This window comes from Aethalodelphis obliquidens, unplaced genomic scaffold (assembly GCF_003676395.1).
Source record: "Aethalodelphis obliquidens isolate GAN/ISIS:26980383/991018 unplaced genomic scaffold, ASM367639v1 scaffold89, whole genome shotgun sequence".
NCBI classification, from domain to species: Eukaryota; Metazoa; Chordata; class Mammalia; order Artiodactyla; family Delphinidae; genus Aethalodelphis; species Aethalodelphis obliquidens.
The window spans coordinates 3697994-3714786 of NW_020838033.1; the positions used below are offsets into that span (position 1 = coordinate 3697994).

At 52.3% G+C, this 16793-nt stretch overlaps 1 protein-coding gene across 1 annotated transcript in view; it reads left to right on the top strand.

Annotated features, from left to right (window-relative positions):
- LASP1 (LIM and SH3 protein 1) overlaps positions 1 to 16793 on the top strand; it is a 37551-nt gene that overhangs the window by 17933 nt on the left and 2825 nt on the right. The window contains exons 4-6 of the mRNA XM_027094460.1: positions 5740 to 5847; positions 15798 to 15942; positions 16298 to 16401. Of these exons, the coding sequence (XP_026950261.1) occupies positions 5740 to 5847; positions 15798 to 15942; positions 16298 to 16401 (357 nt within the window). The remainder of the gene's footprint in view (positions 1 to 5739; positions 5848 to 15797; positions 15943 to 16297; positions 16402 to 16793) is intronic.

The window sequence follows — 16793 nt, forward strand, 5'->3', positions numbered from 1 at the left end:
ACACACACACACACACACACACACACACACACACACACACACACCCCGCTACTCTCAGAAGGAGAAATTCAAACCCTGTTAATTCCCTCAGCCTTTGTTGGTCCCACAAAAGCTGGGCTGCAGCTCTTTTTGCCCCTGGAACTTGATCCCTGAGGGGCGGGGTCTGTGGGAGGAAGCAACCCCTGCTTCCTTCAACCCCAGGGTCTGAAGGCTCTTCTGACCTGTACCCGTCCCCCCGCTGTCCCCCAGGGGCCTGGCCCCACTGCTCGCCTCCTGGGTCCTGGGCTCCTGGCTCTGGGGCCGACTGGGGACATCATGAGAAAGGCAGTCACTCTTCATAGGTTCTCACTGCGTCCTTCATAGGACCTCATTTAATCCTCACAACCACCTGATGACGAGGAACTCTTGTCCCTGTGGTGCAGATGGGGACACAGGTGAGAGAGGCCATGCCCCTTGCCAGAGCCCCGTGATGGAGGCAGAAGTCAAGCCCCCCTGCAGCCTGCTGTGGCGCCTGTGCGCTAACGCCCAGGATGCTCCAGTCACCCGTGGGGACAGGGGGCCTTTTAGAATGCAGAGTCCTAGGCCCCGCCCAAGGGGTTTCTGTTTGGCAGTTCTGGGCGGGTCCAGGAATCTGCATTTTGGCGGCCCTGGTGATTCTGATGAGGGCTTTTGGTCCCATAGACATGCTCTGAGAGGCTGAGCCAGGCTGTGGGGTAGGGAGGGAGCTAAGGAGCTGCTGGGAGGGGTGTGAGTTAGGGCTTTGCATTGAGGCCGCTGCTGCAATCTGCAGTTGGGCTCCTGGGGGCTGGGGCTGGGATAGGCGGAGGGTGGAGATCCCGGTCCTGCCCTCTTTGCAAGCCTGGTTCTGTCTCCTACCTCCCCCCAGCTGTGTGGTCTGAGTCTGGCCCCTTGCCTCTCAGAGTTGTTTTTTTTTTTCCTGCCCGGTAAAATAGGGACAGCAAACCCAGTTACCTAGAGGTTGGGGGCTGGGCCCGATGCTCTGAGGCTTGAAGGGCTGAGCAGGCCTGGCTGGGGGTGGTGATGGGTTCTGGTTCCCTTGGCCACTGTGGAGGCAGGGCCGGCTGGCGTGGCCTGTGGCTGACGGGAAGGGAAGTGGGAGCCTCTTCTACCTCGTCTGCCCCACCTCACCCGGGTGTCAGCTGGTCTCTTTCCAGGCCCCTTGCTGGGCCTGCGCTGGTGTGTCTCTTCTCAGTCTCTGGGAAGTTGCCCATGCTATTTCAACTTTGTTTTCCTGTCTCTAGATTGGTTCCCAAAGTGGTGCTTTGGGTGTCTGGGACACCTGGAGCCTCCCCTGTGGGGGCAGCGGCCACAGAGCTGACCAGAAATGACCTTCTGGGTGGTCCTGTCCAGGCCTGGCTGAGGCAGGGCACTGGTGGCTGGGCCTGGTAGCTCTCCCACTGCCAGCCCTGAGCTGAGAGGCAGCAGCCTTGGGGTGGGGCTGAGCTGGGGCGGTGTGGGCCCCTGAGCCCAGGCAGAAGTGCAAGAAAAAGGTCTCTTTCATTTTTCCCTCATCATCCGTGGTGCTGCGCGTGGGATATGCCACAGGGCACATGCCGCAGGGCACAGGAGAGTGTAGCAGAGCCTCATGCTCTGCCCTGCTCTTGGCAGGGTTCCCACTCTCTTATCTTGAATCTTGTGACCAGCAAGGCAGGCAGCATACCTGTGTCACTCTTACTTGAGCTGGCTGAGGGTCAAATGCTGGATCTGCCATCACGAGCTGTGTGCCCTTGGGCAAGTTATTTAACCTCTCTGAGCCCTAGTGCCTTCATCTGTAAAGTGTGGACTACCTCTCTCCAAAGGTTATTGTGAGGATGTTAGTATATATTAGGCATTTAAAAGAGTTCCTGGCATACAGTCAGCACTCAATAAATGTTCGCTGTTACTATTCTCCTGGAAAGGAGAGGAGATGGAACTTGGGTATGATAAAGCTGAGGAATTCTAGACCTTCTGATGATTGCTTCCAGAACTGACATTCCAGAACTGGGAACATTTTGGGTTTTTTTTCCATTTATGTTATGAACTCATCACAATCCCTCTTTTTTTAATGTTGTGTATTTCATTTCTTTATTTATTATCTTTTCTGGCTGCGTTGGGTCTTTGTTTCTACGCGCGGGCTTTCTCTAGTTGTGGCAGGCAGGGGCTACTCTTCGTTGCAGTGCGCGGGCTTCTCACTGCGGTGGCTTCTCTTGTTGAGGAGCATGGGCCCTAGTGTGCGCGGGCTTCAGTAGTTGTGGCTTGCGGGCTCAGTAGTTGTGGCTTGTGGGCTCAGTAGTTGTGGCGCACGGGCTTAGTTGCTCCGCGGCATGTGGGGTCTTCCCAGACCAGGGACTGAACCTGTGTCCCCTGAGCTGGCAGGTGGATTCTCAACCACTGCACCACCAGGGAAGTTCCTGTGTGTGTCTAATTTTAAAACGATTTCTTTTTTGTTAGAAGGGGTTGGGTTACACAGTATGTGGGTCCAGCTCACAGTAGACACATAATTGGAAATTGTTGGTATGTTTTTTGCAATAAAAGTTTTTAAAGTTGTGATCTTTTCTCTTACGTTGGGTCAGCAGGGCAGTTTTTTTTTTTTTTTAACAGCTTTATTGGAGTATAATTGCTTTATTATGGTGTGTTAGTTTCTGCTTTATTTTTCAAATTATGCAGCCTGTTTGGAGATTTCATGTCTGCATTCGATTCATTCATCATTTACCCGACAAACACATGTTTATACCTACTGTTTGCTACAATAGTGGTGAACAAGATAGATCCTGAGAGAATAATTAATAAATTTACATATTAAAAAGTAGAGTTTCTTGGGGCTGTGGTTGTTCAGGCCTGAGGGGCCTCAGGCATCATTCCCAGCCCTGCCTTGGGAGTTTCCAGGATGGGAGGCCCAGGCAGCATCCAGGCTTCAGTTATCTAGCTGCAGTGCTGAGTTGTATCCTGAATCTACCAACAAAGCAGGTTGAGTGACCTTGGGCAGGTAACTTCCCTCCTAGAGCCTCCTGTCCTGTCCTGGTGAGCCATCCCGGATGAGGGCAAACACTCCTGCTTCGGTGCTGAGCGAGGCTCTAGGCAGGGGCCTCCCCGCGCTCTTGGTACCCCACCTTTTACCTCTGCCACACACTCCACCTCCAAACAGCCTCCTGGAGAATCTTCCCCCCCTTGATTCTCCATAGTCAGGGCCTGCAGGTGCTTAATAGATATGGTCACACACTCCAGAGCTGGGGGGGCTTTTAGAGATCAGCTGGGACCCAGACAGGGGGACTGACTAGCCCAGGAACATACAGCAAAGTAGTGGTGAGCCCAGTCCTCCATCCTTTCTTGCCCCCACTCCGCCCAGCCCTGCCCTCTCTGGGCCGCCTGTGCCAGGAGTGAAATGAATTACCCTCCCCAGCAGGGAGGGAGAGGCAGTTCCTGAGCCTGGGAACCAGCTGATGTCATTGTAGTGTTGCCATGACAATTATTCCCCTGGATTAGGGGCCTGACAGCTCCCGAGGCCAGGAAGTAGAGCAGGAGTGGGGGAACTGGCATTTGTTCAGCACTTTAAGGTTGACAAAGCACTTTCACACCTACCCTTACCAGCACGCATTGAGCCCTGCTGTGTGCTCCGCAGTGTGTTTGCTGCTTTAGAGCTACTGTCTGTAATCCGCACCGTTCATTGGACTGGGTCCATCGTGATCCGCATTTTACAGATGTGGAAACTGAGGCCCGAGAGGTTCAGTCAGTTGCCCAAGATCACTCAGCGGGTGGGAGACAGCCTATGTTCATACCAGCTCCCCTGGCTCTTTGCCTATGCTTGGTGATAGGAAGCCCCCTCCCTATTTTAACTGGTTCCTATGACAGTCCTCTTATAGGGGAGGAAACCGAGGCCAGAGGCCGTGGATCTGGGCTTCTGCATCTGGAGCTACCCATTTTTTTTTTTGGAAGTTTTGAATTTTATTTTATTTATTTTTCTATACAGCAAGTTCTTACTAGTTATCCATTTTATACATATTAGTGTATGGAGCTATACATTTCTGACTCTAAGTTTCTTACCTTTCCTGATGCCCCCTTCCCAGAGGGTTCTCTCCACCCCGCTACCCCCAACACTAAGAGTTGCTGTGCTGGCCCAGGCCTTCCTGGAGGAGCTGATGCTGGGCAATTCTGGGCCCTTGGGGTGGGTTGGTACCTGTACCCACTGTGTTAACTTCCAGTCTGATGGGAACTAGCACATCCAGGCCTTTGTTTTTAGTCTGGATCAGAACAAAAGAGGTTCTGAAACCTTTTAGGCACAAGAACCCCATGGATGGGTAAGCTGGGGCTCGGGAGACAAACAGGGACCCCAGCCCCTGGGGGATGTGCAGAGGACCTGACAGGTATGTATTGTCAGTCGGGTCACACGGGTGCAGCTTGGCCCTGTGGCCAGATGACTCCACGCCTGGGAGCTGCCTGGAGATTCCCAAGGTCCTGGGCCTCATGTCCTGGGCTGACCTGCCTCTAGGGCAGTACAGCTCCCATGGAGGGAATCCAGGCAGCTGGTGGGGTTTGGAACAGCTGGCGCCGAGGTGGATGGTGAAGACTCAGAAAGCCAAGGAGCAGTTCTCTGCCCCAGGGACATTTCCAGCCTCCGTTCTGTTCCTCAAAACCCCAGGGAAGGACAGGATAGTTTTCATATTTCAATTCTTTTAGTGCTTGGGAAGTCCTTTCTGACGTCTGACTCAAGTCCCTCTGGTACTCAGGTTTCCATGGAATTCTCAGAAAAGAGGGGGGCAGTGGAGGTGTGGTAGGGGACTTCCCCGGCGCTTGGAAACCCGTTCTGAAGTGCTCTCTGTCCCCCGCCAGTTTCATCCCCTCCTGTGGCGTTGACCTCAGAAGCCAGCCTGGCAGCCGCCGGGGCCTGTCAAAGGCTCATTGATTGAGTTTTCCGAGCTGCTGTCTTACCTCCCCCCTTTCTGGGCACCAACTTTGTCCCTTGGTACAGCCCTCACTCAGCTGGTCACTTAGAAACTCCCTCGGGGGCTTCCCTGGTGGCGCAGTGGTTGAGAGTCCGCCTGCCGACGCAGGGGACACGGGTTCGTGCCCCGGTCCGGGAAGATCCCACATGCCGCGGAGCGGCTGGGCCCGTGAGCCATGGCCGCTGAGCCTGCGCGTCCGGAGCCTGTGCTCCGCAGCGGGAGAGGCCACAACAGTGAGAGGCCCGCGTACCGCAAAAAAAAAAAAAAGAAACTCCCTCGGGCTTTCGGCGGGTAGAGCCACATCCTGGCTAGGGTGAGGGCTGGGCCCGTCATTGGAGCTCTGGAAAGAACCTTCTTCCTCTAGCTTTCAGGCAAGATGGGCCAGTGGTGAAGGAGCAGGAGTCAGGCAGATGAGGGTTCATCCTGGTGGCTCTGGACATGAGCTCCTAAGCTGCATGACCTTGGGCGTGGGACTTTGCCTCTCTGCGGCTCAGTTTCCTTGTCTGTAAAATGGAGCTAATGATAGTATACAGCAAGACTTAGATGAGATAGTTCATGAAGAGCGCTTGGCACTCAGGATAGACTGATTACATATTAATGGTTTATTATCACGAGTCTAATACTTTTTGGCCAAGGCTTGTGCTTTGAGTTGGGGCGTGGAGGTGGATGTCACTGCAGGGGGGTTTCTGGTCAGGGTCTCTCTCCTGGCTGGTTGCTGCCTTAGAGATGGCTGCAGGCTGGGGCCCTCTCTGCTCCCCGTGCCTCGACTCCAATCCCTCTCCACCCTTTGGTCCTCCAGGTGCGTTACAAGGAGGAGTTTGAGAAGAACAAGGGCAAAGGCTTCAGTGTGGTGGCAGACACACCCGAACTCCAGAGGATCAAGAAGACCCAGGACCAGATCAGTAACGTAAGCTTCCCTGCTCCCTGGGGTACCATACTGATGCCCTGCGCTCTCTTCTCGTCCCCTCCCCGCCCGTCTGGCAGACATGCATGAGGCCAGTTCTCCGCTGCTTCTGCTCTCTTAGGCGGGCCTGGCTGGCGGCTGCTTGAGCAGAGGGAAGGGAAGGGTTTGGAGTTCCCAGATGCCTTTCCTCTGTGCACCCCCAGATTCCCCCTTTGATACCCTCTGCCCACATAGTATTTCCGCCTTAAAAGGACTGGACTTTTGGGGGGTGTACAGGGAGGGCCTTTATGCTAAATCACCCCCGTACCCCTTACTCTCTCTGAAAACCCCCCCCCCCCGGCTGTGGTGAGTGCCAGGGTCCAGACTGGCTGTTTCGTCTGAGCACAAAGGTCAAAACTGGGTGGCAGAGGTGGGGGAGGAGCCGGCCTCCCCCTCGTCTGCCTCTGGGTGCTGATACTGCAGTCATTTCCGCCCCTCCTCTGCCTCCTCCCCCACCTCGGCTTGCTCTTCCTTCCTGTGTAAAAACCCCAGCCGGTTTTGCCTGCTGGCCCCGGCCTGGCACTCCTGGGCCCAGGGCGGTGACCAGCGTCTGGCCATGGCAGGGCTGGGTGTGGAGCGTGGGCAGTGGATCGATGCGCCCCATGGCGCCTGTGGCCAGGGAACAGGCCTCGGTTCCCTGCTTGGTGGAGCCATGGGCCAGCAGCCTGAGTGGCTCTGGGCTGCGGGAAGGCTGCCTAAGGGGCTTTGGGCAATGTGAGGTCATGGGAGCACCACTGTGAGCCCCAAGCACAGGACGTGGGCCGCAGACCCGTGTCGAACAGGGCCCTACAAAGGACCGGGCGAGCGGTTGTCTTCATGTCTGGAACAGGAAGAGGTTGACAAGTTGCCCATGTCACTGGGCTGAGGGAGAGGAGATAGAGGCTGCAGGGGGCCTGGGTGTTAGCTGGTCCACCCGGCATCCAGCCCTCAGCCCTCCACCCGGCCTCCTTGGTCGGGCACTCCTTCTAGAAGTTGGCTGGACCGTGCTTAGGGTGGACTCCGGCAGTGGTTCAGGTGGATGTCAGAAGCCAGGGCCCAAGCCGTCAGAACCTGCCATGCCCCAGACCATGGCTTTTAAGCTTTGACAGCAACCTGCAGTATGAAATACATGTCACATCGTGATCCACCCAACAGGCCTGCTGATTTATTTAAGGGAAACAGAATCAAAGCTTCCAGGAAAGAGGGCTTTACCGCTTAAAGGGCATTCGGATATCTTCTGTTCTATTTTAGTTTGTGAAAGACGCTGGTTGCCGACTTAACTAAATGGGTTTCGCAACTAGGTTGTTGACCAGCAGCTTGAAATTCATGGCTTGAGGAAATGGAGTGCTTCCCTTGGGCTAGGATGCCTCTGAGGGCTGTAATCCCTACCTGCTCCCCTGCTCCTCTGCCTCCCACCCCCGCCAGAAAAGAAAAGCCTGTCTCAGTTGCTTCTTCATAAGCCAGGGCCAGACCTCACACCCTAGAGCTTCCCTGCCAATCGGTGGCCGGACCTCCAAAGGGTAAAGCCGGAGGAAAGAAGGTGTGGGTCTCAGCTCTCCACATGGAAAACGGGAGGGAGGGGAAGCCACGGGAAGGGACGGAAGACCCAGTGGGCTCCCAAAGCTGGAATCTTGAGTCTTCAGCCTCTGTGGCTTTTCACTGTGAAGACTGTCTTATCTTGGATACCTGTCCCCCCCTCCCCACCCCGCCCCCCCCCCCACCCCCGCCTACAACCCAACCCCCAGCACATTCACTCATTGCTTCCAGCCTGGGGCTTTTAGAAGAAGGGACACAAGCCCAGTCATCCCTGCCTCCCTTTCAGAGAGCCTTCCAGAATACTTCACACGCAGCCTATTGCACCTGCACGCACCCCTCCCCCCTGCCCTCCCCCCAAACTAGTTATTGGAGGTGTTAATGTCTGAGGAGCCCTGGTAACAGAGCTCACCCTCGCCAAGACACTCACACCTGAGGAGATAACATCTTATCATTAACCACAGGGCTGCAATTAGCTGATTGTCCTCTGCTCTGAGGTGGGGGAGGTGACTCGAGCCTGACCTGGTTCTGCTTTTGCAGCCTTAGCTGGAACCTGTGACTTGTGACCACAATGCTGGAAGACTCTTGGTTTTAGCAAATACAGTTAGTCTGTCAACTGTGGGCCTCCAAACAGCTGGACGAGAATCACTTGCAAAGGTTGATTGAAAATGCAGGCTCACAGGCCTCCTCCCCAGGCCACCTGGGAGCGGAACCCAGGAACCAACATTTTCTCTCTCTCTTTTTTTAGGAACCAGCATTTTATTTTAAAAATTATTTTTGTTGTTCCTTTTTATTTTTATTGAGCTATAATTGGCATACTGCACTGTATACCTTTAAGCTTTCCAACATGATGATTTGCCTTACTTACATCATGAAATGATTGTCGCAGTAAGTTTAGGGGACGGCCATCATCTCATACAGATACAAAATTAAAGAGATAGAAAATAAAATTTCTTTTTCAGGAACCAGCATTTTTAACACATCCCCTGGGTTACCTGAAGTTTGAGAATCGTCACCAAGAGCCTGAAAAAGTTTCACCAGAGGTGCCAGGCCTGGCCACATCCCAGAACCCCCCAGGGAACTTTAAACCATGTTGTTAACTTGCCCCTCCTCCAGAAGAGTTTTGGGAAAGATGGTGTTTAGAGCCACATCTTTTGTTTTGTATCCAAAATAGTGTTCCTGTATGTAGCCTGTCACTCACTTCCCAGGTTAACGTCAGATGACTCCTCATTTGGGAGGAAAATGTCAAGCACTTAGCATGTGATAAATATTGTCAGTTGCTATTAATTTAAAGGCAGACTCCTCTGCTTTCTACACTGTGGCTAAAGAAGGGACATGGACTAAAGTTTGGCTGAAAAGTTAGGCCATTGTCTAGTACTGAGAATGTCTGGAAAACTGAGGGGGCAAGGTGCTAGTTAGACATCTGTGGTGAGTATTTGTGTCTTTTTTTTTTAAATTGAAGTCTAGTTGATTTACAATGTTGTGTTAATTACTGCTGAACAGCAAAGTGATTCAGTTATACATATATATATATATATCTACGTTCTTTTTTTTATATTCTTTTCCACTGTGATTTATCATAGGGTATTGAATATAGTTCTTTATGCTATACAGTAGGACCTTGTTTAGTAATTGTGTCTTCATTAAAGGCACCTGAAGGGGTGAGAGGCCAGGACCGCAGGCTGTGAGCTGAAATTTATCCTGGCCTTTGGTCACCAGCTGTGATGGCTGTAATGGACGGGAGTCTTTAATTGCTGAGGTCCCTATATGGGAACCACAGCCTTCAAGCAGAAAAGCTTTTATTTATCTACATATCTACTTATATACTGACTTTCTGTGTACAATTTTGGGTCTTTTAACTTTTCCTTTTTCTGTGAAGTGTAACACATAAACACCTGTGTGTGTACTCACCATGCAAGTCAAGAAGCAGAGCGTGACAGCACCCCTGTCAAAATAGAGTTTTCAAAGTGTTAAAAAAAACAACAACAAAAAACGTAACTCTCATGCAGTGAATACCTATCATATAATTACCTTAATTATGAGGAACCAGCTGGAGCATTTGACAGGCAGAGGTGATGCCTAGTCTGTGAAAGAAAGCACTGGATATAATTAGATACAGAACTAGTTAGTGTTCTGCCATTAGCTGCAGAACTAGTTAATGTCCTCCAGGACTATAAAACCATAAGCTTTGGGCTTCCCTGGTGGCGCAGTGGTTAAGAACCTGCCTGCCAATGCAAGGGACACAGGTTCGAGCCCTGGTCCGGGAAGATCCCACATACTGCGGGGCAACTAAGCCCGCAAGCCACAACTACTGAGCCCACGTGCCACGACTACTGAAGCCCGGGCGCCTAGAGCCCGTGCTCCGCAGCAAGAGAAGCCACAATGAGAAGCCTGCGCACCGCAACGAAGAGTAGCCCCCGGCTCCTCAACTAGAGAAAGCCCGTGAGCAGCAACGAAGACCCAACACAGCCAAAACAAACTAATTAATTAATTTATTTATATAAAAACCCCAAACCATAAGCTTTGGAGATAGCCTTGCTACAGGCAGAAATCCTTTGCATTTCTTTCAGTCAGAAATAATTAGTAGCTTATATTCCTTAAATAAGTTTCATTCCTTATAGTCCAGGCCTAATCAGTAGTAAATAGTAAAGTCAAAGAAAATTCTAGCCCCAGAGTCAAATACCCCAGAGGTGGGCTTGTTGGACAACCCTGTAGTTTAATTTTTGAAAGCGTGTGCTGTTCTTTTCTTTACAATTTTAAAATGTAGCTATGCTTTCTTTTTTTCACTATGTAATTTTTTTTCTTGTTTTTAAATTGAAGTATACTTGGTTTACAATGTTGTGTTAGTTTCAGGTGTACAGAGAAGTGATTCAGTTTTATATATACATATTTTTCCCCCAGATTCTTTTCCCTTATAGTTTATTACAAGATATTGAGTATAGTTCCCTGTGCTATACAGTACGTCCTTGTTGATTATCTCTTTTATATTTAGTAGTGTGTCTATGTATCTCAGACTCTTAATTTATCCCTCCCCCGTAACTATGCATTTCTGAATACTATAGTTTTGTTTTTCCCAATTTTGAACATATCTGTTCTTTTGCATCTTGCCTCCTTTGGGCAACGTTGGGTTTAAAGAATCACGTACGTGTTTGCATGCAGCTGCAGTTTGTTCTTTTTTGTTGTTGTATAGCATTCCATTTAAGATGCTTATATTGATGCTGGTGTTGATGGTCATTTGGACTGCTTCTACGGCTGTGGACAGCTTCATACATATTTCCTAGTGTCGATAATGTGGAGTGGAATTGCCAGATCTCAGAGCGTATGTTCCTTCAGCCTTACCAGATAACACCGAACTACTTTTCAAGCGGTGGTATTGATTTACCCTCTCGCCGGCAGTGATGAGAGTTTCCGTGGCTGTACATCCTTAGACTTGTTCATTTTAGCCATTTTGATTGTGTGTAGTGGTATCTCATGGTTTTAACTTGCATTTCTCTGATTCCTAATGAAATCGAGCACAGATTTACATTTGTTTTAAAAACAAAATCGTGTTAGTCTCTCACAGGGAGCACAGCGTAACCTGGTGGTTGAGAACTAGGAGCTGACGTTAGGACTCACCCACCCCTTACCTACCTCCTGAGCATTGGTTTCCCCATCTGTAAAATGGGGATGACAGCGATACATTGTTCTTGGGCTGGCTGAGAAAAGGAAATGAGTTATACATATAAGGGCACCACAGAGGACTGCAACAAACGGAAACACTGTTAGAAAAAAACAGACCCTGGCTGGTGAGTTGACTATTCCATTCAAAGCCTGATGTTCCCTTCTTGGTCATGATGTAGAATCATGTGGAAGCAAGTGTGGAGTCAGACCTTTGTTTTCCACCACAATCAGGAGAGCAGGGGTTCAGAAAACGGAACATCAGCTAGCAGAAAAAATGCATTTTTCTTAGGTTTGGAATGGACCCTCAACTAGTCATCCTGGAGTCCTGGCTGGCAGGGCCCTTGGATGAGTGAGGAGGGTCCTGAGGCCTGGGTCCCTCTACCCATGTGCACTTGGATCTCATGGGCACAGTTACAGCCTGGCATCCTTCCATGGGCTCCCAGGACAGTTTTTAGACCAGGGCTCTGCTGACATTTCTGAGCTTATGGTGACACCTTTTCAGGGCATTTAGACGATTAGAACTTTGCTGAGCTTGGAACAGGGAGGGATCAGACAGGGCCTTGGCCTCTGAAAAATGTTCATTTTCCTTTTGAATGTGCTAACACCCTTTAAGGTGCCTCTTTGCTTCTCAAACCATTAGGTTGATCAGCAAAGTAATAACAGTTTCCCCGCTTGTTGGGCAGGGGAGGGAGAGGAAGTTGAGAGGATTGAAATTTTATCAGGTGGGGCTGGGCAGAAGGGAACTGCAACCTCACTTTTTGCAGTCCATTTCCCCTCTGTGCTGCAACTCCTGACTTAAGTGCCAGGCACCCCTTCTCTCAGTTAGGGTGACCTTGTGATTATCATCCCTTTTGAGAGTGAAAGGCAGTGCTATTCATATGTATTCCAGAAGACATGAACTGGTACTAGGGGCAGACTTGGGCATGTGGTCACCCTGACCCAGGAAAGGGCCCATGCAGCTGTGGCTTTGTCCTTGTGTCCCCAGCCTCAGCCCTGACTGAGTAATGAAAGTCATTTAACTTCTGAGCCTCATTTACTTCTGTAAAATAGGAATTAAAGTGTACCTATCCGACTTATTTTTTAAGGGTGATTATTGTCAGGGCCAAGGGAGATTATGTGCAGAGAACTCAATGTGAAAAGCTGAGCAAAGGTCAAGGTTATTACTATTAGATTAACCGGTGGTTCCTGCATCGATGGTGGGGAGGCTGCCACGACGCTGTCCGCCTGAATCAGCTGGGCCTAATTTTATAGGTATTTACGCATGTGGGGTGGCTTTTTAAGGAGCAAGATGGATCCCATCAGCCACTTGTGGAAACGCACACACGTCCATACTTGCTTTCAGCTCTAGAGTTCGGCTAGGTTCCTAGAGGTAGTCGGGAGCCTCCAGACCACGTGGGAGCAGGTGGTGCCGTAACCTCTTTTTAAGATGAGGAAACTCAGGCTCAGAGGGGACGGGACTCTTCCAAGCTCACTGAGCAAGTGAAGGGCTCATGACTCCGGGGATGAGACGTGGGAGGGACACTGCAGCTCTCGATGAAGGACTAAGTCTGTGCGACACAAAAGGGGAGATGGGTGCCAGGCCTGGGACCCAGACATGCCTCCTTCCTCAGAGAGTCACCCCTTCACTAATACAGACAGAGCCGTACCCAGAGAAGTGGGCCGTCAGCCGGGACACACCTGCCCCTCAGCCCACCCCCTGGCTCCCTCAGGGCCCGGTGCAGGCCTCTGTCGGCCTCCACATGTACACTTTCCCTCCCCTAGTCATCGGCTCCCAGAGTCAGGCCTCTTTTCATTAACAGACAGTAAACAAGGGAAGCTGACCTTTCCCACCCCCCAGGACAAAAGTCAGAAGGCCAGTTGCCTTGGGAGCCTAGAGGCCTCTCCTTGTCCCCACCCCCGACTGCTCACCAGAGGACGGGGTCACCAAGGGAGTGGGGCTAAGGGACACTCACCTTTTGCCCTTGTCTTAGGAATTTGAGAGCAGGGCACTGGCCCTGTGTCTTTGAACTTCACCCCTGGGTGCTCTTCCTTTTGGGAGTTCAGGGATTCGATGAGTTTTCAGTCTGACCAGGATCAGCTGCCTCCCCTTCAGGAATGGGCTCAGTTTATTTCACCATTTGGTTGTGGGTCCCTACTTGGGCGTGAAGGGAAGGGGCAGGGGGAGGAGGGGGCTGGTCCTCCCTGCCTCCAGACAGGGCCCATCCTGGGCTTTGCTGCTGCCCCACCTGTTCTCCCAGCCTGGGCTGCAGTGGGTCACCGTCAGTTAACAGCTGGAAGAGCAGCTGAACGATGTGGGTGGAACGATGTGGGTGGTCCCAGCCCACCACCCCTGCAGACCTTTAGCCCAGCTACTCCTGTGTAAGGCCTGCCTGGCCGAGTGTTAACTCTTGCCCTCCTTGCAAAGCGGATACGAGAAGGCAGCAAAGAAAGTGGGAGGGGGTGGCCCACGGGAGGTCCCGGCTGGGACAGCTGGATCAGGCCTTGGTAGGGGCTTCCAGGGCACAGGATCGCTCGTCGCTTCTGCTCCGGGAAACAGGGCAGGCTTTGCCCCCATCCGTTCCCTGTCCCCTCACCCCACCCCCTTTTTCACTGGGAGAAGCATGGGGCAGGATCCTGGTGAACAGGAAGTGAGAACCGGCTTCTGGTCCGAGGCCTGGAGACAATTCAGCCCCGGGTGTGCTCAGGACAGGACCAGTTTTCTGTGTCCTGCTTTCCAGGTTTCCTCTGGGGGGTGGGGGGGAGCTATTCTGTCACTCTCTGTCCCACTTCCTCCCCGAGCCCCGGCCCAGCCCAGCGATCCCGGAACACACAAACCACGGGCTTTCCACCTCCTCGGTTGCTTCCTCCCCACCAGGGTCCTCTCTGAAAAGTGAATAGACCCCACTAGGGGTCCTCAAGGTGGGGTGTGGGCTACCTGCCAGTGAGAGTACAGGGAGAAAACCCTAGAACTCCTGGAGGTTGTTCTTTTTCATCTCATCCTTTGTTTTATTCATATTTTTGGTGTGAGTTTTACAGGAGACATTCCGTATTTGTAAAGTGATGCTTGTGTGTAATTGATAAAATAGATGCAACTTGGGAGGATTGTGGTAAAACAGATCTTACCAGCAGGAATATGCATTCGACATATTTGGGCAAGCAGGGGTCAGCAAATTTTTCCTGTAAAGGGCCAGAGAGTAAATATTTTAGGCTTTATGGGCCGAAGGGCCTCTGTCGAAGCGACGCAGCTCTGCAATGAAAGCAACCATAGGTAATGGGAAATGAATGGTGAGACTGTGTTCCAGTAAAACTTTATTTCTGGACACTGAAATTTGAATGTCATAGAAATTTCACAGGTTACCAATCTTATTCCTCTTAATCCTCCCCCCACTCCCCCATCCCCATCCTCCAAACATTACAAAATGTAGAAACCGTTCTTGGCTCGCAGGCTGTGAGCAAACAGGCTGCAGGCCCGTGGACCAGAGTTTGCCAGCCTCTGCTCTAGATCACTGGTTCTCAAACTTGAGCCTGCTTCAGACTCACCTGGGGGAATCTTTTAAAAGTGCATAGTCCCGGGCTTCCCTGGTGGCGCAGTGGTTGAGAGTCCGCCTGCCAATGCAGGGGACACGGGTTCGTGCCCCAGTCCGGGAAGATCCCACATGCTGCGGAGCGGCTGGGCCCATGAGCCATGGCCGCTGAGCCTGCGCGTCCGGAGCCTGTGCTCCGCAACCGGAGAGGCCACAGCAGTGAGAGGCCCGCGAACCGCAAAAAAAAAAAAAAAAAAAAAAAGTGCAAAGCCCCCCCCAAAAAAAAAAAAAAAAAGAAAGAAAGAAAGAAGGAGAGAGAGAGAAAGAAAGAAAAAAAAGTGCATATTCCAAAACCCTAGCCCTGATTTTGTAGATTCTATGGAAGGTCCTGGAACCTGCATTCTAACAAGCAGCTCAGGTGGGTTGGGAGCAGACAGTCTGAAGACCAGATCTTAAGAACGCAGCTCTGGGTCCCGGTACGTTCAGTTCAGCCAGCCCTTGCTGAGGACCCTGGGGTGTGTGGCTTCTCTAGGCCTCTTTTTGCCCATTTTTGGAACCTGAGGAGAGAAGGACCTCATCTTCTAGATACCAACCCACCCTCAAGGGAGGGCCTGGCATTTCTTTGCCCTGCAGGCTAGGGTCCTCAGCAGAACTCTGCGAGGTCATGCCCGCAAGAGGCGGAGTCGCCTGCTGGTTAAGAGCACAGCCTCTGGAGTCTCCGTGAGCATGGGTAACTCATGCTGCTTGTCGGTGCCTTAGTTTCCTTCTTGTCTGTTAAATGGCGACTATGCTGTACCCCCTTGTAGGTGCTGTCAAGGTAAAACGAGCATGTGATGCAGAACACCTAGCACAGTGCCTGGCACCTAGTAGGCGCTCAATAAACAGGAGTTGCTGCTTTTGCTGCTGTGGACCAATGTGAAAGCAGGGTAGCCCTAGCCCCTGCCACAGGCACAGAAAAATGACCACTTACATTTGTCTCGTGCTTTAGTTTACGTGGCCCTTTTACATCCATTATCTCATTGCATCCTTCAGCAACCCCTGTAAAGTGGAAATGGAGGTGTAGCAAGGTTACGTGCTTGTTCAGGGGCACATAGCTGGTACATCCCCAACAAGAACCCAGCTCTCTTTGCCTAGAGACCTCCAGGAGTCTCTTCCGTCCCAGGATCTTGAGTGGCAGCGGAAGGGGAGCTTTGGCTGGTTTGCTGTGGGTCCTTCACCCAGCACTTTCTGCCCCCGCAGATAAAATACCACGAAGAGTTTGAGAAGAGCCGCATGGGCCCCAGCGGGGGTGAGGGCCTGGAGCCAGAGCGCCGAGATCCCCAGGACACTGGCTATCGGCGGCCCCAGGAGCAGCAGCCTCACCACATCCCAACCAGCGCCCCAGGTGAGCGTGAGGCCTGTGCGGGCAGAGGACCTGAGGCCAGGCCGGCTACAGGGTCGGGGGGAGGTGAGAGGGAAGCCTCGTGTACACACACACACCCAGGTCTCATCCCTACCGAGGGCACAAGCACCAGGGTCAGGGCCCGTTCTGGGCTCCCAGCGCCATGGGGGGAGATGCAGCCCCTGCTGCAGAATTCGCGGCATCGGCAAATGTGCACACAGAGACAGAAGCCTTTGAGCAGCGTGGCGGTTGAGTGAGGCGATGGGCGGTGGAAATACATGGCATGGGCTTCGTGGAAGAAGGGAGCAGGCTGGCTTTGGCAAGACAGTTTCTGAGCCCGTCTCCTGCCGGCTTCCAGTTTACCAGCAGCCCCAGCAGCAGCAGGCAGCCCAGTCCTACGGTGGCTACAAGGAGCCTGCAGCCCCGGTCTCCATACAGCGCAGTGCCCCAGGCGGGGGCGGGGTGAGTAGCCCTGGCTGCGGGGAGAGGAGGTGTGGGAGGTGAGTGGGCCTCGGGGAGACGTCCTGGACGTAATTCTTGCACTTTCCTTAGAAAACCCACCCAGGAGGCCTGGCCTCCCCTGACCTTTGACCCCAGCTCCCTTGCCACCTGCAGATAATAGGGGTCTCAGCCTCTCGAGAAGAAAGCAACTGTGGTGTAGGGGGCAGATTGGGACCCTGCGTTCCAGCCATAGCTGTACATTGGGCGAGTCTCGTCCACCCAGCTCCCGGCCCACGTTTCCTTACTCCAGCTACCTGGGAGCACACAAAGCACCTTTCTGCTTGGGGCCCTCCAGACTGCGCCCTGCTCCCCAGTCTCCATGACGACGACCTGCCAGGTCCTTCAGATCTCAG